Raw genomic sequence first — 24,422 nt, 5'->3', positions numbered from 1 at the left:
CAATGCTACAAGATCACCTCTCATCACAACACATGATGGTTTCGACCCTCTCGGACAGGGTGAAGCATGTCGTTTTCTTCCTCCGGGGTTGCCAATATGACATAAACCAGATAATCTTTGTTGATTCTTAGCAATTGATTGCATTGTAGTATTCTGAGTTCATAGACTTGGCCATCTTTGCCCACCTGCTGTGCGTAGGCGTTTTCGAAAATTTTGCATTGGATACTGTCTCACGCCTCGTCCCCTGACTGAACAGTGCTTTAGACCTCACTGGGCGTAATTATCGTTTTGGCAGATGTCTACTGCCTCCTCCTGTGATATATATATATATATATATATATATATATATATATATATATATATATATATATATATATATATATATATATATATATATATATATATATATATATATATATATATATATATATATATATATATATATATATCTCACTTACACCCACCTGTCTCATTGTCTGCTCTTTATTCATCCATGTACTCAAGACTGCTGTCTAATGCGGTAGGCAACAATTAATTTTATATTCTTCCTATACAATAAATAAAAAATAAATAAATACCATCAGCATGTGAAAATGAAGGTAGCTGTCATACGGCTGTCATAAGGAGAGACATTTAGGTTGAAGTCTTTATTAATCAGTGTCCAATAAATCACCTCAAACTCTACACGCTGATACTTGTTTGTAGGGGAAGCTCTTGGCACTTAGCTGCAGTGCACTGCTGGTGAAAGGAAGTCCTGCAATAACAAAGAACTGTAGTGACAAATGGCGAACTGCAGTGTACATAATTACTTTTTTTTTTTTTTTTTATGTGAAGGTACTTCATGGGATGGTCATTTGCTCAAAGAGCAGCACATTTTTTAAGTTCATTCATTCAATTTCATGAAGAATAGTGAGCTGCCATTCATTGTATTCATAAAAAGTCCTCCATCACATTCATGCTGCTTTGGAAAGAGTACTTACCTAACTAAGCTCCTTTATTCTTGTGTTGTGACAAACTGAGATGAATCAACAAGACACAGTTGTTGTATCTTCTCCACTGTTAGCGGGGTACCTGTTGGGTGTAGCAGGTAGTACTTGAATATACATTCATATCTGATTTGCACACAGAACATTATTATTAATGTATGTTTTCTCACATGAGACAGTCAGAATCAAATAATCATTTGTGATATGAAAGAAACGCTGGATAATACGAGGATAAATTTTTGGTAGCCTTACTGATGTCAAACCAGCCAGACTCCCCAGCCAGGCTCCGGGCAGCAGTGATGGCCTGGCGCAGCGCCATCACCACTCCATACGACAAGCACAGTGGTGGCTCCCCGACCGCTGCAAACACACCACCAATGAAATGTAACACTATCCTTTATTGCTCTGACACCAGCACTTTTTATCATTAAGTACTTTAAAAATGGTGAAGATGGATTAACTATTCAGATTCATATCCTTGCAAAGAGAACAGCTATATCTAACAAAATTTCTGGGTTTGAGGCAATCACTCACCCTTGGCCCGCAGAACTCCACTCTCATTGGACGAGTTGGGCAGCAGAGTCACTCTCAGATCCACTGGGATGTCTAGAGCACTCAGAGGCTTGTATGACTGTGGGTGCAACAGCAAGATTAAAGGAGCAGTTCATAAGGAGAAGTAAAAGGTAGTGTGAGAATTAAGTGAGATAACTGAATTATAAGTAATGATAAGATAAAAAGATAATGGAAATTAAATTCTGAACATTTAATGCCTTCCTTGACATTTCTACTCTCTCAAACATATTTCTGGATATCAAACTTCAGGATGCAAATGTAAATATACTCCTGACATTCCATCACAAACTGACTGAGAACAATTAATCATTCTAATCCACAGCAAGTCAATAACTGTTTCTTCCAATCAACAGCAGCAGGTCAAGGCAGCACAACACAGTACCCAGGTTCCTGCTGTAAGCTTCTGCCCAGTGGTGGGGTCAAACTTGATCTCCTCAGTGGTGTGTAGCCCCAGACCCATGACCAGGCCACCCTCCACTTGGCCCACATCCACCAGGGGACTCATGCTTTGCCCACAGTCTTCAATAACATCCACACGATGAATGAGGAAGGTGCCAGTGAGGACATCCAGCTCCACCTCCACACAGGCCCCTCCATACACATCATAGTTTGCCGGATACTTCCCTTGCTGAGTCCTGTGGGGGAGAAGGATTTACTGAATTCATTGGGGTTATTGAATGTTATCACCAGACAATGTCTTTAGTTACAGTTGTAGGGAAGTGTTGGCCTTGTTAATCAACTTTGATTATTAGTTTTGAATCATCTTGTCTTGGCATTGAATGAGTTGACAGTTTGCATCTGATCAATGATAAGAGGTGAAGTCAAAATCTGGCTCTTCTCCTTGCTGTGCTTCTAAATGAATGCAAGCATATCATATTGCTGCCATTCAGGTGTAACTGACTTACATTTAGAAATACTGACAAAATTATCTAAAGGTTCACTATGAAAACAACCACAAACAACACAACATAATGATCACAAAGACTCAAAAACTGTCTCCATTTATAAGTTGCAAAATTTATCATAAATGAATTAAAAAATGAAATAACAAAATTACCAACCCAGACCATACATATTCCACACTGTATCATAATATTCCTACAGATTACATAACAAAAAAGATATACAATCATAAGGAAGATTACAGTTCATCAACCCATGCATTTATTGCTCACATCATAGTGAAAAAAGTATTTATATTACCAGAATCTCTCGCTGATATCAACATCTCCAGATACACATAGCTTCAACAGCTCTGGCCAAGACACACCTGCCCCTACATCAGGCAGAGTGGCTTTGAATTCTGCAATTCTTCCTGCCAGAGTCTCACAAGCTTTCTTCACTCCCTGTTAAGTGGATGCAGGTTAAACTTAAAAGTAGTGCCATAATATTCATTCTGCTCATAACAGACCAGAGTAGCTAAGCTCAGTTAAATAAGAAATATTTTATTAGTTTTAGCAAATGAAATATCAATGCAGTTATATAATCTTTTATTTGATGTAAAGGTGTAATGTGCCACTTGAACACAGCCTGATGGTGTTTAAGGTGAGTGCAATGATGGTCATTCAATAGTACAGTCTAAAATGTCCAAACATTAAGACACAATACATTCTTTTCACAAGCCTTAAATGAGGAACAAACCTGAAGACCAAACTCACCAGGCACACAATGTCGGAGCAGATGGTGGCCCCCTGGTGGGAGGAGTTAGCATTGGAGGTGGTGCAGGTAGGCTTCACCCTCACTGTCTCCAGAGGAACCCCCAAGATGTAGGCAGCAATCTGGCTCACCTGTCACACCACACCATGGCAAAGATCACTACAATGCACAACCCTCCCTCAAGAGTTACCAAACACTCTCTACATGGATTCTGACACAGTGAAGGAAACAGTACAGCATCAGTAATTCTAGCAGGTATATTTAAACTTACTGACTTGTAAGGTTTAAATTACTTTTTTATATGATAGGGGCACTGGCCAAGGGCAACAAAGTGCTAAAAATAAAGTAAAAAGGCCGATTAAGCATGCCAGTCCCTAAAGAGAGATCAAGAAAGATCACTCAAAGTTGCAGAATAAGTGTCTTGAAACCTACCTCGCAATAAATTACACACCATCAAGACTATTGCATACAAAGACATCAGAGAATTTATAGTAAAACCTGCTTCACTGTTTCAATACATTCAGCCACTGCCACATAGTGTATCTCTGTGACACCTTGTTCCCACTGCCTTGGCCACAGGAGATGAGTTTCCTCCTCTCCCTATCCAAATCCTCTTATTCATTTCAGTGATTTGCCTCTGCTAAATACTCTGTCATACATGTGCTCTTTTACCACATCCTTTCACCACTAAATGGTCTTCCTCTCCTGTTAAAATTTCCAGTTTCCCTCAAATTCACTTTCTTTATAATCTTCATTCTTCATTCTCTCAATGTCCAAAGCATCTCATTGCATTTCTTTTCATCCATCCAGCCAGCTACATTGTGAAGATTTCAATGCAATCTACAGAAAACTATTATCTCTCTCTCTCTCTCTCTCTCTCTCTCTCTCTCTCTCTCTCTCTCTCTCTCTCTCTCTCTCTCTCTCTCTCTCTCTCTCTCTCTCTCTCTCTCTCTCTCTCACCTTTGTGTTGATGCCCTGGCCCATGTCAACACCTCCATGAGTGATAGCAACAGTGCCATCATGGGAATAGATGTTTACCAGTCCACCAAAACGAAAGGCAACATCAAAGCCAATGTTGAAGCAAAATGGCACCAGAGCCACACCTCGCTTCCTCCACCTGTTGGCCTGACGGAATAAACAATGTGATGAAGCCAAACTCTTGCCAGTTAACTTCACAGTCACAATTATATCATTATTTGTCTCTGGATCACAATAGTTAACATGCTACTACACTAGTGGCTGATTTAAGGGAGATATTGAGCTGGAAGAAGAGTGGAAGGCTGGATGAAAAAGAGAACTTACAGTAAATAAGGCTAAGAGTAAAGTAATGATATGCACAATGATTTAGAGAGCAGAAAGATGAATGTAGTCTTGAATAGTAAATTGCTTGAGGAGGCATGTGATTATCAAATTAAGATGAGCAGTAACCATATAAATAACAGAAGATAGTAAGAGATGCACCACTGTAGCAGTGTGAGAGGCAGCCATTTAAAGGGGGGAACTCCATCTTGTTTAACAAAGTAGTGTGAGTGAAATCAGATCCCACATATTTGAGACGTACTACTCCATGCAAAGGTGTATATGGTTTCCACTTGGGAGGAGGAATAAAAACATAGTGGAGATGAAACAGAATACTTAATAAAATAGAGAGTGATCATAAAGTTGTTTTAGATCAAGTTCATTATGACACATAATGTACCTTATTATAGACGGCCACCTCCGCCCTCCGTTTGTCAAAGTCTGCCGTCACCCTGAGGCGTGGCAGGATGTCCTCCTTGAACACATTCCTCACCACTGGTGTGAAGCCTGGCCGCAGTGCTCCAGCATCGGCCAGGTTGATTTCCCGCACTTGCAGGGGATCCTTTCCCAGGACAGCAGCAATGTGGTCCATGATGACCTCCATGGTGGCCAGACTCTCCACAATGCCTGTATCGAACCACTATATTAGTTTCCCATTCAATTACATCCATTTTTCACAAGTGATAGAGAATGATTGTTTTCAATGGCAAAAGCTGAATCTATGCCAAATATTCCAGCACAGATATAGCCTGCAAGAGGGCTGCCCACACCTGGTGCTCTGGTGAAGGTGTTGGAGGCAGTGTTGGTGATGGCGTACATTGCCCGCACCAGCCAGTTGGGGCAGTAGTACACACTGCTCATGAAGGCAGCCCCAATACCACTTGCTACATCATTCCCTACACACCCACTGTCACATGTCAGTTCTTCTTCAATGGCCAGCACTTTGCCTTCAGCATCTGTGCCAACCTAGTGGGAAAAAAAAATGTTTAATCACTCACTAGAGACTTGCTTAGCAAGCCATCACCAGAGACTGAACCCATAAATGTTGTGACTACCTTTCAAAATTATGAATCATTTCTACACAATATTACGTAACACATCACAGTTTAGATTTCAGCGCTGCAGTTTTGCAGTTACTTAAAAAATGTAGCTTAATAGAGCACATTATATAAAAGATACACTTGTCAAATATTATATGTAAGACATTTTAGTGTTGAGCAGCCACCTCACACTCACAGCACACACCTTGTACTTGGAGTAGTAGGGCTCCCGGCCACCTACAAGTGTCATGTGGGTCTTGAGGTCCAGAGACACCTTCACTGGCTGGTGGGTCTTCCAAGCTGCCACAGCCGCAGCAGATGACACCACGTGACTCCGACTAATCTTGCCTCCAAAGGAACCACCAATGCGCCGCACTGACACATTCACACTGAGGCAATGGAGAGACATTGTGCCAAAGTTAAATTTTACTCTTTGTTAACATCAAGAAAGAATAAAAAAAATATATGAAGAAAAAGGAAGTAACACATCATGGTCTGGCTCTAACCTGCTGGCGTCCACACCGAGCACCTGCGCCACTGTTGCCTGACATTCAGTGGGCCAGATGGTGGTACCCAGCACATCATAGCCATCCTCAGTGGGCTCCACACGTGCTGAGATTGGTTCAAGAGTCATGTGATGTTGTCCCCCAAGGTCAAATTCCCCAGTGATGATGTGAGTGGAGGCTGCAAAACCCTCTGGTGGGATGAAAGATAAATATTGTTACTCTTCTATTTGCATGTTGGTTTGTTTAGTTATTCATTTAAAACTTTACAACTACACTTGGAAAAGGAGGGAGTTTTGATAATGATAATAATTACTGAGAACATTTTGTGGATAGTGTACATGAGTGGATTATAAGGCCACTAGTGAAATGGATAAACAGTGAAAATGAGATAAGGAGGAAAACAGATGACAACCATCACACAATGAAGGAATACTTGAATGAGGAAAGATGAAGAGTTTGAGGAAAGAATGAGGCATCACAGATATATTAGTACAGTTGCTTTATCAAAGAAGCACATGTCTGACACAACCATCCCAAGAACAGCACAAAGCACTAGACTACTGCTGTGGACTCACCACACACAAGGCGGTCTCTTGCCTCCACTCACCCTCTATGTCTCCCTGTGTGAGGGGTTCCTGTTGGGCCGGGTAGACCCAGCCCTCAGCCTGGGCCTGCTGAATGGTGAGCACTGGCACCTGCTGATTCTCATACTCCACCACAACCAGGGAGGCAGCTGCCCTGGCAGCATCATGGCTGGTGGCCACCACCAGGCCCAGTGGCTGGCCGGCATACTTCACCTCTACAGAGGCAAACACCTACACAAAAAACCTCATCTTATTAGTAAAGAAAAAAGTTATGAAATTTACATTACTGACATAATGCCCACAAAGCACTTTCACCTATTTGTCTGTAACTCAGTATAATATAAAAACTCATAATATGCAATGCACATAAAATGCTGGATAGTACAAGCAATCACCTAACTCAAAAATCTTTAGAGCTTTTCCTCTTTACAAATAAAAAAATTATGGGTGTTCTATCTCAGTGTTTCATATATGAAGCTGATAATTCTGACATCCTCTTTGTTATTTTTTTGTTTTTATCATTGTTTTCTGTGTTCCTCAACTCAATAAAAAAATAACATACTTCTTCAGGATGAACGTCATTGGCTGCAATGAAGCTGTTGATGCCGGGAATGTCTGCAGCTGTCACCACTGCCACCACTCCCTCTGCTTCCTGCAATGACCCACACCATCCCTAGATCATCTGCACCTCAAAGTTGTTCACACAACTACCAACTACCTTACCAATAAAAACAACTACAATGTCAGATAAAAAATTCCAAGACTGTGCCTACAAAAATAAAAGTTTGTACCTAACACAAACTTTATCACCACACCCTGCAGGAATTAATGCAACATGAGAGGAGGAAGCTGTTCAAGATTATTGCACATCTGGCTGTGGAGGACAGAAATGATGGTGCCAATGGTGTGGACATTAAACTGACACATTCCCAACCATCAACTTCTTTATTCTATAAATTTAATTCTAAGCATGATATGCTTTTCTTGCCTTTCCCTGTTTTTTTTTTTTTTTTTTTCATGCATTTTTATATAACTGTAAGCTTTACTGGTGCTGAACAAAGATGATGAAATAGAGTAAGAAAAGGTGACAACCCTGCTCTGTCTTCATTACAGTATTTATATTCTTTTTAGATATTCAATTCAGAGTGGAATTTTGGTAAGACATGGTTCATTATGTATGCTGAAATACATATACCGACTCAGGTTATGATGCTGCATCTGTCTTTAACGAAAGAAGACTTCATATTAATTATGACCAAGCAAACACTGCAGTGCCACACATGATGGTGCCTGCCTCAACCTGGTGAAGGAGCACTGTAATCCCTGCTATTCCCTTACCACTGCCTTGGAGGTGTCAATGGCCTTGATGCTAGCCCGTCCCACACCACTCTGTATGAAGACTCCATGCAGCTCACCAGGCAGGGCAGGAGCATCATTCATAAATAGTGCCTCTCCTAAAACAAAAGGAAGATTCTCACTAATCAGTGAAACAAAACCAATCAGAAATTTCGCTACAGATATGCAGCACTCTTTAATATATTCACATGTTTAATAATTTTAATGTGAGTGTTTGAAGTGATTGTTGTGGTGAGTGTTTTGCATAGATGTGAAGTGTGGACTGTGTATCAAGTGCAGGAGGAGGAGTTGGAATGTGCCATGAATGATGTCTTGAAAAACTGTTTCTGAAATTATACAGTTTGACAGAGTAAGAAGCAAATGAGTCAGAAAACTGTGCTGGATTGTCAGTGACCCAGTGGTGCATTGCTCAACACACTCAGCTCACAATCCCAATCAGAATCCCTGGCCAGATGGAAACATTTCAGCAGCACAGGACATACACTAAAGAGCTGTGACTTTACAACCCTACAAACCAAGTAGATGCCATAAGCACATGTGGCATGGTATGTGGCTTCCTTCCACCCTCCTCCCTACCACTGGAGGCCTCTATTCTGCAGTGAGCTCATGAAACCAACCCATGAGCAAGCTCATGGGAGGATTCTTCTGTGCCAGGTATAATTCATCTGCTTCTTAGGAATTTTTTTTTTCATTGAGTGGATTACTTTACATTTATTTTTTTATGTCATAGTATTACTTTTACATACAAGTGTAAGCATGAATATGAAAATTTCCCTCTAAGTACACAGTGCAAAGAGATCCTTGGACTCACCTGAGACCTGTGGCAAAGATTCTACCTTGGGCACTGGCTTCCCAACTGGCAACATTTCCACATTTTCCTCAAAGAACTGCTTGCCGGATGACACAGGCCGAGTGATGAGGCTCCCAGCACTTGCCAGCGCGGGACTCACTGCCTCACCAAGGATGCTGAGCACAGCCTGCCAACAAAAATGCCAGATGTTAGGCAGTGATTTTTTTTCCATAAAAGACAAAAAGGCATCTGGCATATAACCTAAGAAGTTTTCAAGATTTTTGGATTTTTCTTATTAAATATTTTCTTGTGAGCAAAGTTCAATGGACACCTGAAATTTAGTGACAGCTCTGCTTTGTGCTTGTTATACAACTTCCTTGTACATTACACGGATTTAACTTAAGTGAATAAAAACTGTTCATAATGCTTAAATTCATGACAAGAAAAACTGTTGTAGAAGGAAAATATATATTGATGTAATATGCTACTATCCCAGACACCTCAGGTTACCTTATAGAGAAGAGCCTGTGCCAGAGAAGAGCGGTACTGAGGGGAGGCATCCTGTGGCTGGCTATCAGGGTGCAACTCCAAACTCAGCACAGACGCTGCCTCCACCACCAGTCCAGGCTGCAGCAAGGACCGGCCAGCAAGGAACTCTTCTGTCTGCTTGGCATGGATCTGAGAGGCAGTAACAACAATCTTAGTGGATTCACAGAGTGCATAGCAGTAATTATGTAAAGGAATTTATCATGAGATCTTCCTAAAGATTTGGAAAAAAACAAAAAACAGAAAAGGCTCTCAAGTTCAATCTTTTAAACATAAGAAGAGTAAAAATCTGAAAAGTGTTAAATAAGATAAACTTTGGTCAATCCAGAACCACACGCATTTCTTTCATTACTCCTTCCTGTTACATTTGGCAACACAGAGCAAAATTTCCTGACATTAAAAATTCACAAAGTACAAGGAAGTACAGTACTGCATAACAACAGCCAAGCAAGAAACAAAACATTACATTAGCTACCACTGTAAGTTCATAAATATAAGTGAGTAAATCATCTGTAATTCCTAGAAATCAACAACCAGCATGAGACCAACAATCTGACATACTCACAAAGTCAGGGTCGATGCCGCCATAGAGGATGAGAGGCTTGCTGGTGATCTGAAAGTCAGCCATGGTATTCACCTCAAACCTGAACACTGCATTGACATAAGCGTGGGCATTGACTGCACGGGGACTGATCTTGTATGAGTGGATCTGTCAAGATATAAATACATCATGTGTTATCAAGTCTTCATGATGCATCTTCAATATTTCCCTTGAGTTTTTTTCTGTAATTTCTCTCCATTTTTTCTTCAATACATTTATATAAATAACTAAAAGGCTACAAAGTGATAACACGGCAAGGAAAATGTTTGAGCATCTGGAGTGAGGGCTCACCTGGGTGTTGAGTGAGAGCTGTGGCAGCGTGACAGAAAGGATGATGCATCCCGCCATGTTGGTGGAGAGGAACTGCTCCAGTGTCACTTCTGAAGTGGAGGCATCAGCTGCTGTACCAAGAGTCAGTGATGCACCAGCACCCAGCAGTGTCAAGAAGATGTCAGATGGGAACTCAGGGTGTTGGTGCTTCAGCATCAGATTCCCGGCAATACTTCCAACCTGTAGGATATGGAGGTAATAGATTGATAAACAGATGGATAGAAAAATAATTTCATTATCAAATTGCAACAGAGGAATGTATACAAACTGGAACTCTTTTTTGGCTAGAGGTCCATATCATAATAATTAACTAAAAATGTAAAAAAGTTGTAAAAAGTTTCTACTGCAACATAACAAATTAAAAACACAAGCAATCACAAGAGTTATCACAAGTTCATACAGGGTAATTAATCACAGAATTACTATTGTGTTATTAAGTGGTTGAAGAGTGCAATGTTTTTCGGTACAATTAATTTCTTATACCTGTCTGTGCATTGAATAAGCAGAGCTAACTTTCTGCCAGATCTAAGGAACACACAGCAGATGTGGAGGGGATGGGGTGCCTCTTTCATGATTCTATCAACCTGCTTCACTGTTCCTTTCTGATACAGCTTGTCAGTTGAATTTGTTTCTGCATCAAATTTTCTTGATTTTCTCACAATCTTTTTAACTTTATTCTTTTCCCTGGATGTTAGTCTGCTATACCAAGTAGTTAAAGAAAACTTATTATTGATTACAGTGGACTTATAGAAGAGGTTAAGTTATTCAAAATTCATACAAAAAGAAGTCTTTGATTATATTTATTCACTAAAATATTGGTATTTGCACTACCTTTTAATTCATTGTCAATCATAAATCCCAAATATTTACACTCTTCCACCTTCTCTACAGTTTGTACATCAATTATGATAAGATCAGATTGTCTAGACAGCTTTGAGCACTTCCCATAACAGCAATTTAACAGCAATGAGCATAAATTCATCAGGCAGCACTTACGTTTCGTGTTGCTGTGTTGGCCACCACAGACCAGTGACTGGCAAGACTCTCTAAGTAATGAAAACCTTCAGCAAACTGGACATCCTTGAAGACTTCCATGGCTCGTCCCAAGCTGACACTGCCACCAAGCATGAGGGAAGTGGCTGTCTTCTGGATGGCATAAAGCTCCCTCACACCTGCCGTGCTGATGCAGGCACTGGGTGTGCTGCTATTCCTGTACACTCCTGTCAACCAAACATGTCACACATCTGCCAGCCACTATTCTCTATTTGTGCCCACCATGAACAATACTCATACAGCTGTAAAGACAAAATAGACAAACTCACCTTCTCCTGTATTGCCAACAACAAGCTGATAAGTCTCTCCTTCTGCCATGCTGTTTATCACATCATAAATACTCTGAAAATGAAGGAAAACAAGTACTATTCAGTGTTTTACACAGTATCCCTACCTCTCATCATCATCATCCTACACTCATCTCCTCCTTCCTCACACCTGATCCAGTCTGTGATGTATGTGAATCCTTCCATGAGGACAACAACACTGACCTATTTCAGCATTTTTAATCACTCTCCACTTATCCCTATCATGCACAGGTATTTCAACTTGCTCCACAAACATCCCTCTTCTATGTACTGTTCTTTTCAGGCTTTGTGGTCTTCCTACAATGTGTGAAGATTACGAAGTTCCTCACCTGTATGGATGCTGGCTGGTACCACTGGGTCTCTTCAGTCAGACCCCCCACATCCTTCTTCTTGGCACCATTAATATTCTCACAGCTAGCCCCACATGACCTCTGACACTTGCTCTTGGACTTGCAGCATCCTTTTTCTTTATGAGTGTCCTGAAATTAATGTAAATCAGACAACAGTAATAAGTAATCAGTAACATCTGTCCTTTACATTTGCTGCACTTGTGTTCATATCCCAACAGCTGTCCTGTATTTAGCATGTGTGGTTCTCATGGCTTGGTCCCACAGTTTTCTGACTGTTGAAGATACTATACTGCACTCTACACCCAAATGATTATCTAACTACATATGTCTGACCTAGCAATGCCTTTGCAGAAATCAGTCTGTTCTTGATTGCTTCCTTTCCATTCATGTAAATATTGCAATTATGAAAACAAGGGTCTAGTCACATGCCTCTAGGTCTGGCAGTCTGTCCTTAAGGTCCTCACTAGCATCCTCTGCCAAGGCCTTGAAGGCATCCAGGATGGGTCGGTAGCCGGTGCAGCGACACAAGTTGCCATCCAGAGCAGTCTCCACCTGGCTCATGGTCAGGGAGCTCCTGGCCTTCTGCTGCCTGCAAGAGGGAACTTTTGTGCTAAAGGTGTTTTACATGACAAAACTTTTTCTGTCATACTGGAATGTATAAATAATATTACTGAATATTACTACAAAAGAAAGTTAAAAAATTAATAAAATAAAATAAAAATATGGAAATCTGCAATGCTAATCCTTGTTAAAATACTTTGATATTGGTGGCAGAGTGTCATTAGAAAGCTCTGAGATGATAAGGAATGACATCCATCCTCAGAAAGAACATGTAATACAGAAACTACGAGTACATGTGTAGCCAGGATGTCTACTGCACTGGGTAGTGGTTTGGGATTATTATTCTCAGTGGGGGTCTGCACCAGTGAAGACTCGTGGTGTTGGGACCAGAGTGGAATGAAGAGCCAGCCATAAAAGAAAGTGTCAAGTGTGTTTTCTGTATCTTTGTGGTGCTTTTCTGGGATCAAGAGGATGATCTTGTGACCTTGTATCAGTGTTGGCAAGCAGCAATCATTTTGTGATTTGTCTTGTTTCCTAGATAGGGTTAAGGTATCAAGGAAAGGAGACACCATGATTTTTTGCAAGTAAATGTGATTGTGTTCAAGTGTTTCCTTGTACCCCAGCAGGTGTTGGTGTCTGGCAAGTTGAAAACAAACTCAAAAAAGGGGGAGGACAGTTTTCTACTCATAACATGTAAGGCTTCACAGAGAAGTAACATGTAAAAAAAATTATGCTTAATGAGATGCTATCTTCTGACAATGGTAGGACAACAGAAACATGGAAACAATCTTTCAAGGTTATGATGATCACATATACTGTCTCAACACCTACCCATGCATTGTCATGACCATCCCTGTAGAGCAGTAACCACACTGAGTGCCATAGAAGCTTGCCAGTGCCTCCTGGAGGGGATGGTAACCATTGTGGCGATCCCCAAGATGCTCCACTGTCTCCACCTCCCAACCATCACATGCAAACAGCAGCTGCCGGCACTGAGAGACAGAGAAGTTAAAATCTGTATCACATATTCCTGGAACTTGTACTTCCACTTCAGATCTGTTCATTTGGCAACAAAACCAGAATGCGTAAAGCTGATTAAGAAATACAGTTGAGATGTCATTAATAAATTATTAATGTAAAATCAAACTGATGAATCAATGAATATAATCATAATCATAATGAAAATGCAGTCAGTCAGTCAAAAGCTTGTTGCCACAATGACCAAGGGAAGAAAGTACTGTTCAAAGTAAGAGACATAAAAATTATAAAAATTATCATTCATCTTTCTGTCAGCTTTGTATAATGTTCATCCCCTCCTCCACCACTCTACTCCCCTGTCTCCCAAACAAGCTTAAATAAATATGTAAAAAGGACAGGCTTGAAAGATGATCTTTAAATGCACCAATAGGTGCTTTTAACTAATTTCACTGTTACGTATAATTTAGAAAATCTTTCATCACATCAAAATGCAAGCTCCCAACATCAGTGCCACACTCCTGAGCCACTGCTTGGAGACTCACAGCATTGACACTGAATGTCTTTGACTTCCCGGGATCCTCAGGGTCTGGAGCCGTGGCCACCACCGTGCAGGCACCACAGCCTCCCTCTCGACACACAGCCTTAGCACCCGTCAGGTGCAACTCATTTCGCAAGTAGTCAATCAGGTGCATCTGTGGTGACAGCTCAGACCCCACTGCGAAAGGGAAATTCAAGAAACAGGAATAATTATGGTGGAAATGGTCAGCGAATGGTCAACACACCCTGCTGAGAAAATACATCTTGGGAAACTTACTGAAATTTCAGCTTACATTTTTTTTTTCTCCCTCAAGCGCAAACAGAACAATTAAATCAGTACCTGCAAACACTGATATACAAAATCATGGCAAGTCTCCTATTGTAAAGTTTCTCTATTATGTGTACAATTGTATCATTCCCACAGAAACATCTGAGAAAAGAAAATTATCCAATTGTTCTTGATGTGAAATGAATAACATTACAACACGCGTAATGTGGCCTACTGAGTGCACGCCGCTGTATCCTCTCAGATTTATTGTACACTGTACAGCCTTTCTGCGACATTTCCAGATATGCGATCTTATAATACATTATGCAAACTAGTATTTTGTCTAAGGCTGACACATAAATAGTGTGGCATCTTCCACCCATCGTGCAGGAGAGCAGTGGACAGGACTTTATGAACCTCTTCAACACGTTAACAGAACACAACTATGAACCTCTCTCTCTCTCTCTCTCTCTCTCTCTCCAATATGTACCCCAGTATAATATTTTTATAATAAATATCTCCACTTCATGTAGGTAGCTGGGTGAATATACGAATATGGTGCGTTAGGCCCGTCCACTAGTAGGACTCACGCGGCACTTCATGTGTCTCGGCACGCAATGAAGCAGTGCACGGGGCCAATGAGGCAGAGCTGGCGGTTGTTCACAAGTTTGGAATGCTTTAGGGAAGGGACACATATAATGACACGCATCAAACACCATTACTACACTGGCTTCCAATGTCTCTAATCAATCTACTGTACGTGAATTAGCTAAGGAGGGATGAAGGGTTATGCAATACCTTGATGAACCACACTGTTGACCGTCAGCTGCACTGAAGTCACTTTCCCGCTACGCCCGGCCACGCCCACCCTTTTGCTGCTGCTGCTGCTGCTTGCCATAGCTATTTGTCTACTGCAAATAAATAGAATGGAAAAGAATAATTATAGGAAAAAAAGTGATCATAGTTTGTTTATCGCCTTTCTATCAGATACTCAAGTGTTTATCTGCTATTCTACTTTATAACCTGTCGCTTGAGACGAACCGAAAATATGGAAAGAAGCGCTAAAGTTATCATACCTACCTGTAGCAATCGAGGTCCGTCAGGGCTGTTAATACAGTCCCAGCTGGTGGTGCAAAAGTCAGTGTGCACAGAGCAAGAGTGGTGCTGAGGAGGCGGGCGGCAGTGTATTAGTGCTGGGACTCCCACTGTCTCCTGATTGTTGTTATTTGCTTATCTTATTGGCTACTGATTTACTGACGTCATCATTCACATATTCTTTTGTAGCAAGTTAAGCCTATTCCATTAATTTAATGTTGACTAATTTCGCTATTTTTACTATTACCATTATTATTATTATTATTATTATTATTATTATTATTATTATTATTATTATTATCATTATCATTATCATCATCATCATCATCATCATCATCGTTGTTGTTGTTGTTGTTGTTGTTGTTGTTGTTGTTACTGTGTATACAAATTAAGTAAGGTAATCCATAAAAAATAAATCTTTCAAAAATCAAATGCAACACTGAAGTACTACATTAATCAATAGTTACTGACTTCACTGACTTAAAAATTTCATTAACTTACAATCGTGGTGAGAGGCCTGAGTGTGGCAGCCAGCTCTCAACGCAAGCACTGTTCAACTGGAGATTATTTTTATCAGTGCAGCCACTACAGATCAGAACAGTAGACCGTGAATATTTCAGATGGTAAACAACGTGAAAGTGTTTCCTTAGTTATTACTTATAAAACTCCTTGCGTGTTCTCTAAATAATCAAACAAACAATCAAATAAGTAACTAAATAAAAAGTAAATTAATAATATCTGTTTATGAGAAAAGGCATATTATTATTGCAAGGAGTGAGTTATCTTGCTGCCACAGATTGTTATGAGTGTAGCATACCTGCACGAGGAGTGTTACTATCGCTCTGAGACCAGCCATGGCAAGAATTTAAGGAAGAAAACTCAAAATAAAAAAAAATAAAAAAAAGGTAAGAGAAAATTAAAAAATAAACACAAAGCAGCAACAAAATAACAAAAGAAACGCGTGTTGTGTAGCAAACCTTATACCGAATCTTATCAAGTATCAGAAAGCCTAAATTACCACACCACTGTTGTACATAAGAGTCATCTTTACAAAGCGATTCATGACTCTCACCACTGTTAGTCAACAAGGGAAGACACCCGCCATGATAACATTCAGTACGCGTAATGACACTTTTGACCTTTTGCGATTGGCACATCATTGTGCCTTTCTCTCTCTCTCTCTCTCTCTCTCTCTCTCTCTCTCTCTCTCTCTCTCTCTCTCTCTCTCTCTCTCTCTCTCTCTTTCTGGCTAGTGCCCCTGTTACATTTACATAAAAACAAAATAAAACAACAAAATAGATAAAACTAGTCTGGTATCACAAATATGACATATCACTGCCTGCTACGCCCCCAAACCACCACCACCACCACTAAACTGCGATACGGCGGCTGTAGTAGTGGTGGTGGTGGTGGTGGTGGTAATAGCAGTAGTAGAAGTAATAGTAGTAGTAATAGTAGTAGTAGATACATATAGGGGACAAATGAGTTGCCTTACATAAAGCACTGCATTACTCCGTCAGTTTTATGAGACGCTGTGACGAGCGAAATGTTCTTAATCTTACTTAAGATAATAAATGATTGATAAAAAAAAATAAAATAAAACGAAAAAAAAAACGTAATTACGCAGTTAGGAAGAACAAACTTTCGCTGTAATTATAATCCTCTCTCTCTCTCTCTCTCTCTCTCTCTCTCTCTCTCTCTCTCTCTCTCTCTCTCTCTCTCTCTCTCAGCATTAAGCCACCATCTCTCAACTATCGTAAACAAACAATCAGAACAGGAACCAACTTACACCTTCCCGTCTTTCTTGACCCACTCCACTCTTGAAGCATCCGCGGTATCACGTGAGGTTTGCGCCTGCACTCCTCCAGCTTGCAGATGACGTCCCGCTGCCGTGTGTCAATCCTGGGTTAGTTAAGCACTATCCTCGTTTTTTGGCTCCCTCTTGACCGGTCTGGTGTTCCTTCCGTGAGAGGCGATGTTCAGCTTGCTTTCACCTGCTTAATGGCGAGTTTATGGATGCGCTACTCACACTGGTTCGTGGCAAGCAGGTCAAAGGTCACCTCTGCAAGCAGCCATGCACCGCCGCCTGGTTTACTGCCGCATGATCGTCCCTCACCACAACATAGTGCTTATCCTGTCTTGCCGCGAGACATGCCGAGCCCAATAGTTATATGTTTGTCATGCATGAACGTTATTTGTAGGAGTGACAGCTTGCGGGTCGAGGTGCAGAATGCTTGCTCGCTGCACAGGAATCTGTATTCTAGTACTGAATGGTGGACAAGCAATTCGAGTTGTGCATCAGTTTATATTCTAACCGGCATCTCATCAGACCAAACAGGCAACACAGCACAGCATCAAGTTGACGGTCGTGTGGGATTCAGCCGCGGCCTCCCACATGTCGGCGCGCATTGCCCACAGGGTGACTGGGACGCATCTCATGCGGTGCCACGCATGGCCCCGAAAAGATAAAGAAACCTCCAAGTTGCCGTTCACTCTGCTATGGACACTTCTGTCTTGACGATGTGCTTGGTGACCCAGCCCTCCATATCCGCCAGCGTGTCCAGGAGGGAGGCAGGTCCGCCTTGCTCCACAATGAACTTCCTGAGCGTAGCGAGGGCGTGCAGGGCCTCGCCGGGAGGCGTGGGTTCCTCACTATCTTCATCAACTCGCATCTCAGCTTCCCCTTCCTGGTCAACAGTGGTCTGCACCTCGCTGTCTATCTTCAAGTAGGACTGGAAGGTGACTTCCCTCGGGATATCAAGGCCCAAGCTGCGGGCACGCTCCATAAGAGCCAACGTGTCCTCCCCGCCCATTCCCGAGGTGTATGCCGAGTCCTGCGTGGCCAGCAGGCCCGCCTGTTTGAAGCACTCAGCTATCAGCTCCGCCTTGATTTGCTCCCAAGATTGCTGCAGCACTTCCATGGCCTCGCGCAACGTCACCTCGTAGTTGCGGCCCGCCTCGAGGGCACCAACCATCCTCTCCAACATGGTACGGCGGTACATACTCTTGAGTGTGTGGATCACACCCTGCTCCAAGGGCTGCAGCCTGGACGTGGTGTCCGCGGGTAAGAATGCCAGCTGCACATTGCTCAGGCCCTTCGGATCAGAGTGTGCAGGACAATTTTCCACGATAATGGCTATTTTCCTGTTAGCAGCTTGGTACTCCTGATCTAGCTGACGCAACCAACTCTCAAACAATGTAGAGGTCATCATCGCTGAGTCATTGCTCTCGTAAGGTAAAGGTAAAGCTTCTGCAGAGTCTGCTTCATTATTTCTTTCCCCTGCAGGTTTTTGGCCGATGACGAGCAACGGAAGCTTTTCACTGCCGTCCATGTTCACCGCCACCAGGAATGTGACCCTTTCCTTCACCCACGTCCATTTGTGACCGTTCTCCCCCTTCACCGCCAAGGATTTGTCAGGCAGTAGATTGTAGAAAAGCGCCGCCTCGCCTGCGCTGAAGATGTCCCTAGGACTCTTATTCTTCAGCAGGGCCGGAACAGTGTTGCTGAGCCACACGCTGGCCGCATCCTCCACAATCTCTTGATGGCCACACTCCTCCATGGCCATATTTTCTGGGAACCACTTGTCCAACTGCTCCTCAGTGTCCTCCACGGTGCTGCTTAAGCCTGGCACCGCATTTGAAAACCAAGACGGCGGTGAATGTTCAGCCTGAGTGACATCAGGAGCCACGGCGGGCATGGCTGGAGGGAGCAACGCTTGCGAGGAGCCGTCAGAGTCCATGACGGCCTCGTTTGGAGCAGGAGCCATCGGGCTGGGGATGCGGTCAGGTGGCTCATTGAAGGTACCAGATGTGCCCGAGTCCTGGCTGTTCTTGGGGTTGAAGCAGAGGCCGTGCCGGGCTTTGAAGCGGTCCAGCCACCCCACGCTGCAGGAAAACTCTGGATGGCCGAGCTCCTGCGCCAGTGTCACACCCATCCCCTGCAGCACGGGCCCTGTGATGGGGATGCCTGCGGCACGCGCATACCGAAACCACGTGAGCAGCGCCTCCTCCACGTCTGGGTAGGCTGCCGTACGCATGCGTCGCCGCCCCACCGCGTAGCGCTGTGATTTGAACTGCGTCAGGATCTTTTCTTTGTTTTTCATGATGGTGGAGAGTGTGGATGGACGTAATCCCCACTCCCTCGCTATGTCAGCTTTTTTCTTGGCGCCGCGGGACTCCACCTGTTCAATCAGCTTCGCCTTGTTAGCGATCGTCAGCTCCTGCCGGTCCCGCTTGGCCTTAAGGCCCCCAACGCCCTTCACACCTGCTCTGAGCGGCAGGCCGAGGTTTTTCATCAGCTCTAATGAAAACGGAAGGCCTGAGTGATTTGTTGCCTCTGCTGGGGAATGCGACTTCCCTTCCTCCCTCGCGACAATATCTGAAGTGCCCTCCGTCACGCCATCGACCTGTCCCTCCTGACAGCCACTCCTTGCACACTTGGTCTTGGACAGCTGGGCCATGTACTTGGCCATCTCGAAAGGCGGTGGGTCTCCCTCATCCACATCTATAATTTGTCCACCATTGTCACCTCCATGTTCTTCCTCGTCCCTCGCGTCTCCACAGGAGGGGCCCGTGGGCTTTTGCTTTACCGGTCGTTCAGAGTGAAAATACTGCTCATTATATCTTTTAGCTCCATTTGATCCTCCCTCTCTGGCCCCGTCCTGCTGCCTGAGCTTGGCTGCCTCTACGAGCTTGGGGGCCTTTTTCATCCTCTGCAGCTGTTGGGCGTACAGCTTCAGAATCTCTGAGGGCTGCGCGCTGCCTTTAGGATTCTCAGCTTCCTTCTCTTTTTGCATTGTTTTCTCTGCCTGCTTGGCTTCTTGCCGCGCTCTCTCCTCTTCTTGCGCTTTAATCTTGGCTTGAATAGCATTCTGAGCTGCTTTTTTAGCCATTTCTAGCTGTTCCGCATAACCCTTGGCAAAATCGAAAGGATGTCCTGACGTTTTCTGTCCTGGTTTTGTTCTTACTGTGGGCTGTGGCGCTGTCTTGGGCATTTCTAAGGGCATATCCATACCTGGCTGGGTGTCGGGGAGGGACTGTGATTGGTCCCCCTTGGCCGGGTCTGTGTCTTGGGGCTCGGGGCATTCCTGGTAACCCTTATCGTAGTTGTACAGCTGAGGGATCTGCTGAGGGTGCGTCGGCCTCACCTCGTAGGGCTGCGTCCTCGGCATCTCGTACTGGTGACTGCCTCGTCCCATCTCATAGCCCAAGGATCCCCGCGCCATGTCGTAAGGAGCGTTACCGCTCCTGTGCGGCTCAAATGAGTGAGTGACTCCTCTGGTCATGTCGTACTGGTTCTGGACGCCGCTGCGACCCATCTCGTACTGAGGCTGGATTCCTCTCTGCGCATCGAAGGACTGACTGTGGCTCCTTGTCATTTCGAAAGGAGGTGCCGCATTCCGAGTCATTTCAAACTGGTGGGCACTCCTCGCCACATTACAGGGCTGGTGGGTGTCCTTCCCCACGCTGAAAGACTGGTAAGCACTGCGATCCATATCTGATTGCTGGGAGACGTATCTGTTGGCGTCAAAGGGCTGATGTTCACTACTCTGCATACCATAAACCTGTGTCACGCTCCTGGCCACCTGACACAGCTGAGCATCACCCTTCGTTAAGTCGCTTCCAGAATTTGACATAATGAATTGAACGCGGGCTGTTACTAATACCCAAGTTCAGCACTGTCACGTGAAGTAATAAGTATCATGTTTAAACAATAATTGCAATTGTAGACTTTATCTGCGTGTAACACTGATCACAACACAAGTTTTCTTTTTCAGATACGCCTATTTGGAAGGAAGTTTGTACTAACGAGGTTCCAATTTCTCGGGGCTCCGCAAGCTTACTGCCCATCACTCCTCCCTCCCGCGGCTCACACTTGTTTGCACCCACCAACCACACAGGGCAGCGCCACAACTCGCAACTGATCAACACTGGTGTTCCGTGGTTCTTCCCGTTCGTCTAAATCTTTCACAACGCGTCCCATCGTAATACCGAGACTGTGCTGCCCTGTCCCTCACTCCTCGCTTTGTACCGAGTAAACGCGATCCACCTCCCTCCGGCGTTGCCACCACCACCACCACCACGCTGCATAGTGCTCCTCCTCGCCCACACGTTGTACACACCTCTAACTTTCCCTACCTATTTACAGGCAGCTTACTGTTATCATAATACAACCTGCTATGGAATGGTACGGTATGTTAGATTGAAGGATGATAGTACAAGGAGGCGCAGCACACTCAGGGAACAAAAAATATGAAGTCAGTCATCTGGCAACCAAGCCCGCCAGAGTCGAGGGGTGAGGGATGAGGGGCGAGGGGTTGCCTAGCACCGCAACATCACTTCGGCCTCCCCCTTCCCCCCACTTGCTTACTGTACTGATCGATTTTATAGGTTTTAATCTTTGCGTAGAGTAAGGACATCGTGGAGTATTCTACCTTTGTTGTGTGTGTGTGTGTGTGTGTGTGTGTGTGTGTGTCTCAGTTCAACTTAAGGCTTGCAAGTAATGTTTCTTCAGCTTAGTAGGCGGCCGAAGGTTAGGTATGGAATGGTATGATTGATGGCAGGGCGACATGGGGAGGCCCGGATTAGTGCATTACCAAGGTAGACAAGAGGAACGTGTGTTGTAATACTACATAATTAGAAACATGAAGCGCTCGGTATAATATATTTAAGCTATAAAGAATTGGCGACGCTCCTTCCTGCTAAGGAACACGTGTAAGCAACTGTAGCTGCTGCGTACATAATCAATAAAGAGCAGTGGTTGTCGAGAGGGCGTATTATATTGTAAATACATTAATTTGTCGGTGTTCTGTTCAAAGTTTTTCATTTTGATGCATTTATACGTCCGATCATGCGTGTCTGTAAATATCACGTAACGAAGTTTTGTATATACATGAAAATAATCTATAACGTGTAAATTTAATTCATTACCCAGGAGCGTGATCCTGTGTTTATCACAGTTCTAATCTGATGAAATACATTGACTTTGATTTAAAGATATTATAATTCTCTCTCTCTCTCTCTCTCTCTCTCTCTCTCTCTCTCTCTCTCTCTCTCTCTCTCTCTCTCTCTCTCTCTCTCTCTCTTAAAATCATAAATGAACAGGTTAACAAAATCAAGAAAATGGGCGAGATCACCTGTCGTACAGTCGTCAGCTACTTCGGTATCATTGGTAATCAATCATCCAAGGAGCTGTACGAGATGTGGCGATGCTGCTAAGACTCGCCTTCTTACAACAGAGAGAGGAAGTGAAAACCTGGAAGAATGCCTGTCACTGTTATCACAGAAGTAAACTGACCAGTGACAAAATCGATGACATGGACTTGGCAGAGCGACGAGTAACGAATGGTGACATCAACACAGCTAGGTGCAGGCCTCTTGGGGACGTGTCCATAAAGTGATCCGCTGTAATGAACTCCAAATGAACAAGGCCTGTGCGGGTCCCGAAGCTCCTTGCGCCTGAGCAGTGAGTATTTGACTGGCACATGTCGGGAGGCAGTCGTGATTTTAGTATTATTATTATCATTATTGTTGTTGTTGTTGTTATATTTATTTTCTGGATTCCGAGATTTCTCTAACAAATCGTGACAGATCTAACTTAGGTGCATCACTTACAATCAGAGATGAAGGGACACTGGAAGTGGTGAAAATATCCCTGACCTCTGGCCCAGAAGAGGGCATATTCAGGAATTAATCGATGTGAAGACGGTAAACTCCATAAGCTAGGGAGGATGAGGTATATATATATATATATATATATATATATATATATATATATATATATATATATATATATATATATATATATATATATATATATATATGGAGAATGCTGCTGGTGAATTACGTTATAAAAAAAGGTCAGTCACCAAAACCCATTGCGCTAATTAGTGAGAGCATTTAAAACGAACAGACGTGGGAAGCTGAATATACATTATATTCATGTGTGTGTGTGTGTGTGTGTGTGTGTGTGTGTGTGTGCGTGTGAACGCGTTTGGACAGAGTGAGAAATAAAAGAAGACAGGACTAGTTTTGGTAGAGTTGGAATATCGAACTGAGACGCGTGGGTGTGTTACGAGTATGTTGCAACAGGGGTGAACTAGTGCAAGCCCAGCGATGCAGGATTTCTTCTAATTTGGTGTAATTTGAGTGTGTGCCTTGTCTTGTACGGGAGTCAGCTTTTGTATGGTATTGTTTGAGAGAGAGAGAGAGAGAGAGAGAGAGAGAGAGAGAGAGAGAGAGAGAGAGAGAGAGAGAGAGAGAGAGAGAGAGAGAGAGAGAGAGAGAGAGAGAGAGAGAGAGAGAGATTACAACTATACATTGCGATTCCCTGAAATAAATAGGACAATAATCAGAGGATATCCTACGTAAGGTGCGTCCACACGGTCGAACAGTGTCCGTTGGACAAAACTGTTACCAGATACAATGGAAAGCGGAAAGGCTCGCTGATGACGTCACAAGCGAGCACCAAGAGCTGTACCGGACACTATCCATGTTCGTAGTATCGGAACCTTTAGGTATGGATCCTTAAGTACATCATAGATGGTTTGGCACGTCTCAGGAATAATTGCAGACTGTTTAGATATTCTTGTTGTTTATTGAAGGGAACTGTAGGAGCACCCGGTGGAAAGGTGAATCAATGTTGCCTCTAGACGTGCTTCTGGTGATAAGCTTTCCCTCATACAGGTGTCCTGCTTCGTTGTGAAAGGTTTTACCTTTTCCGGGAAGTCGTAGAAGCTGTTTGGATCCACCCTCATATAGTTTGTGAAATCTGATTCATAACCATTACGCAGCTCATGTAAAGTGGTTGCATGACTTCCCCTTTCTCCGTGTTTTTAACCAGTTCTTGCACCATTCCTATATCACCTTGTCCTCACACAGTGCAGCAATTATTATGCTGCATAGTGCAATTTTCTTGGTTTTGTCTTTTATCTTCTTGTGCACCATGGTGATGTACCGCACTAGACTCTGGCAACAACCACCTGTCGCCGAAATCCACACTAACA

General features: G+C 43.2%; 1 protein-coding gene across 7 annotated transcripts; it reads right to left on the bottom strand.

Annotated features, from left to right (window-relative positions):
* Positions 1–632: 632 nt before the first annotated feature.
* LOC135090214 (uncharacterized) lies at positions 633–22,733 on the bottom strand. 7 transcript variants are annotated; one of them, XM_063986706.1, is made up of 29 exons: positions 17,207–17,312; positions 15,919–16,002; positions 15,403–15,486; positions 15,121–15,233; positions 14,060–14,232; positions 13,371–13,531; positions 12,408–12,567; positions 11,958–12,107; positions 11,590–11,662; positions 11,264–11,487; positions 10,229–10,447; positions 9,902–10,045; positions 9,301–9,468; positions 8,812–8,977; positions 7,983–8,098; positions 7,207–7,296; positions 6,668–6,875; positions 6,061–6,250; positions 5,760–5,943; positions 5,285–5,480; positions 4,915–5,141; positions 4,176–4,340; positions 3,218–3,346; positions 2,763–2,905; positions 1,942–2,194; positions 1,521–1,617; positions 1,239–1,346; positions 981–1,071; positions 633–754 (listed from the first exon to the last, which is right to left on the bottom strand). In XM_063986706.1, exons 4-28 carry the CDS (start codon positions 15,218–15,220, stop codon positions 995–997), a joined length of 3,921 nt encoding a protein of 1,306 aa, XP_063842776.1. In that variant the 5' UTR covers positions 15,221–15,233; positions 15,403–15,486; positions 15,919–16,002; positions 17,207–17,312; the 3' UTR covers positions 633–754; positions 981–994. The 7 variants fall into 7 exon arrangements, with proteins under 7 accessions (XP_063842776.1, XP_063842773.1, XP_063842772.1 ...); XM_063986703.1 differs by lacking the exon at positions 15,919–16,002 and having other exon boundaries at positions 15,399–15,486; positions 17,207–17,904; XM_063986702.1 differs by lacking the exon at positions 15,919–16,002 and having other exon boundaries at positions 17,207–17,904.
* Positions 22,734–24,422: the final 1,689 nt, after the last annotated feature.

Source organism: Scylla paramamosain, chromosome 34 (genome assembly GCF_035594125.1).
Source record: "Scylla paramamosain isolate STU-SP2022 chromosome 34, ASM3559412v1, whole genome shotgun sequence".
NCBI lineage: Eukaryota > Metazoa > Arthropoda > Malacostraca > Decapoda > Portunidae > Scylla > Scylla paramamosain.
The sequence above is the reverse complement of the archived record's forward strand: the minus strand, read 5'-3'. Positions and strand labels throughout refer to the sequence as shown.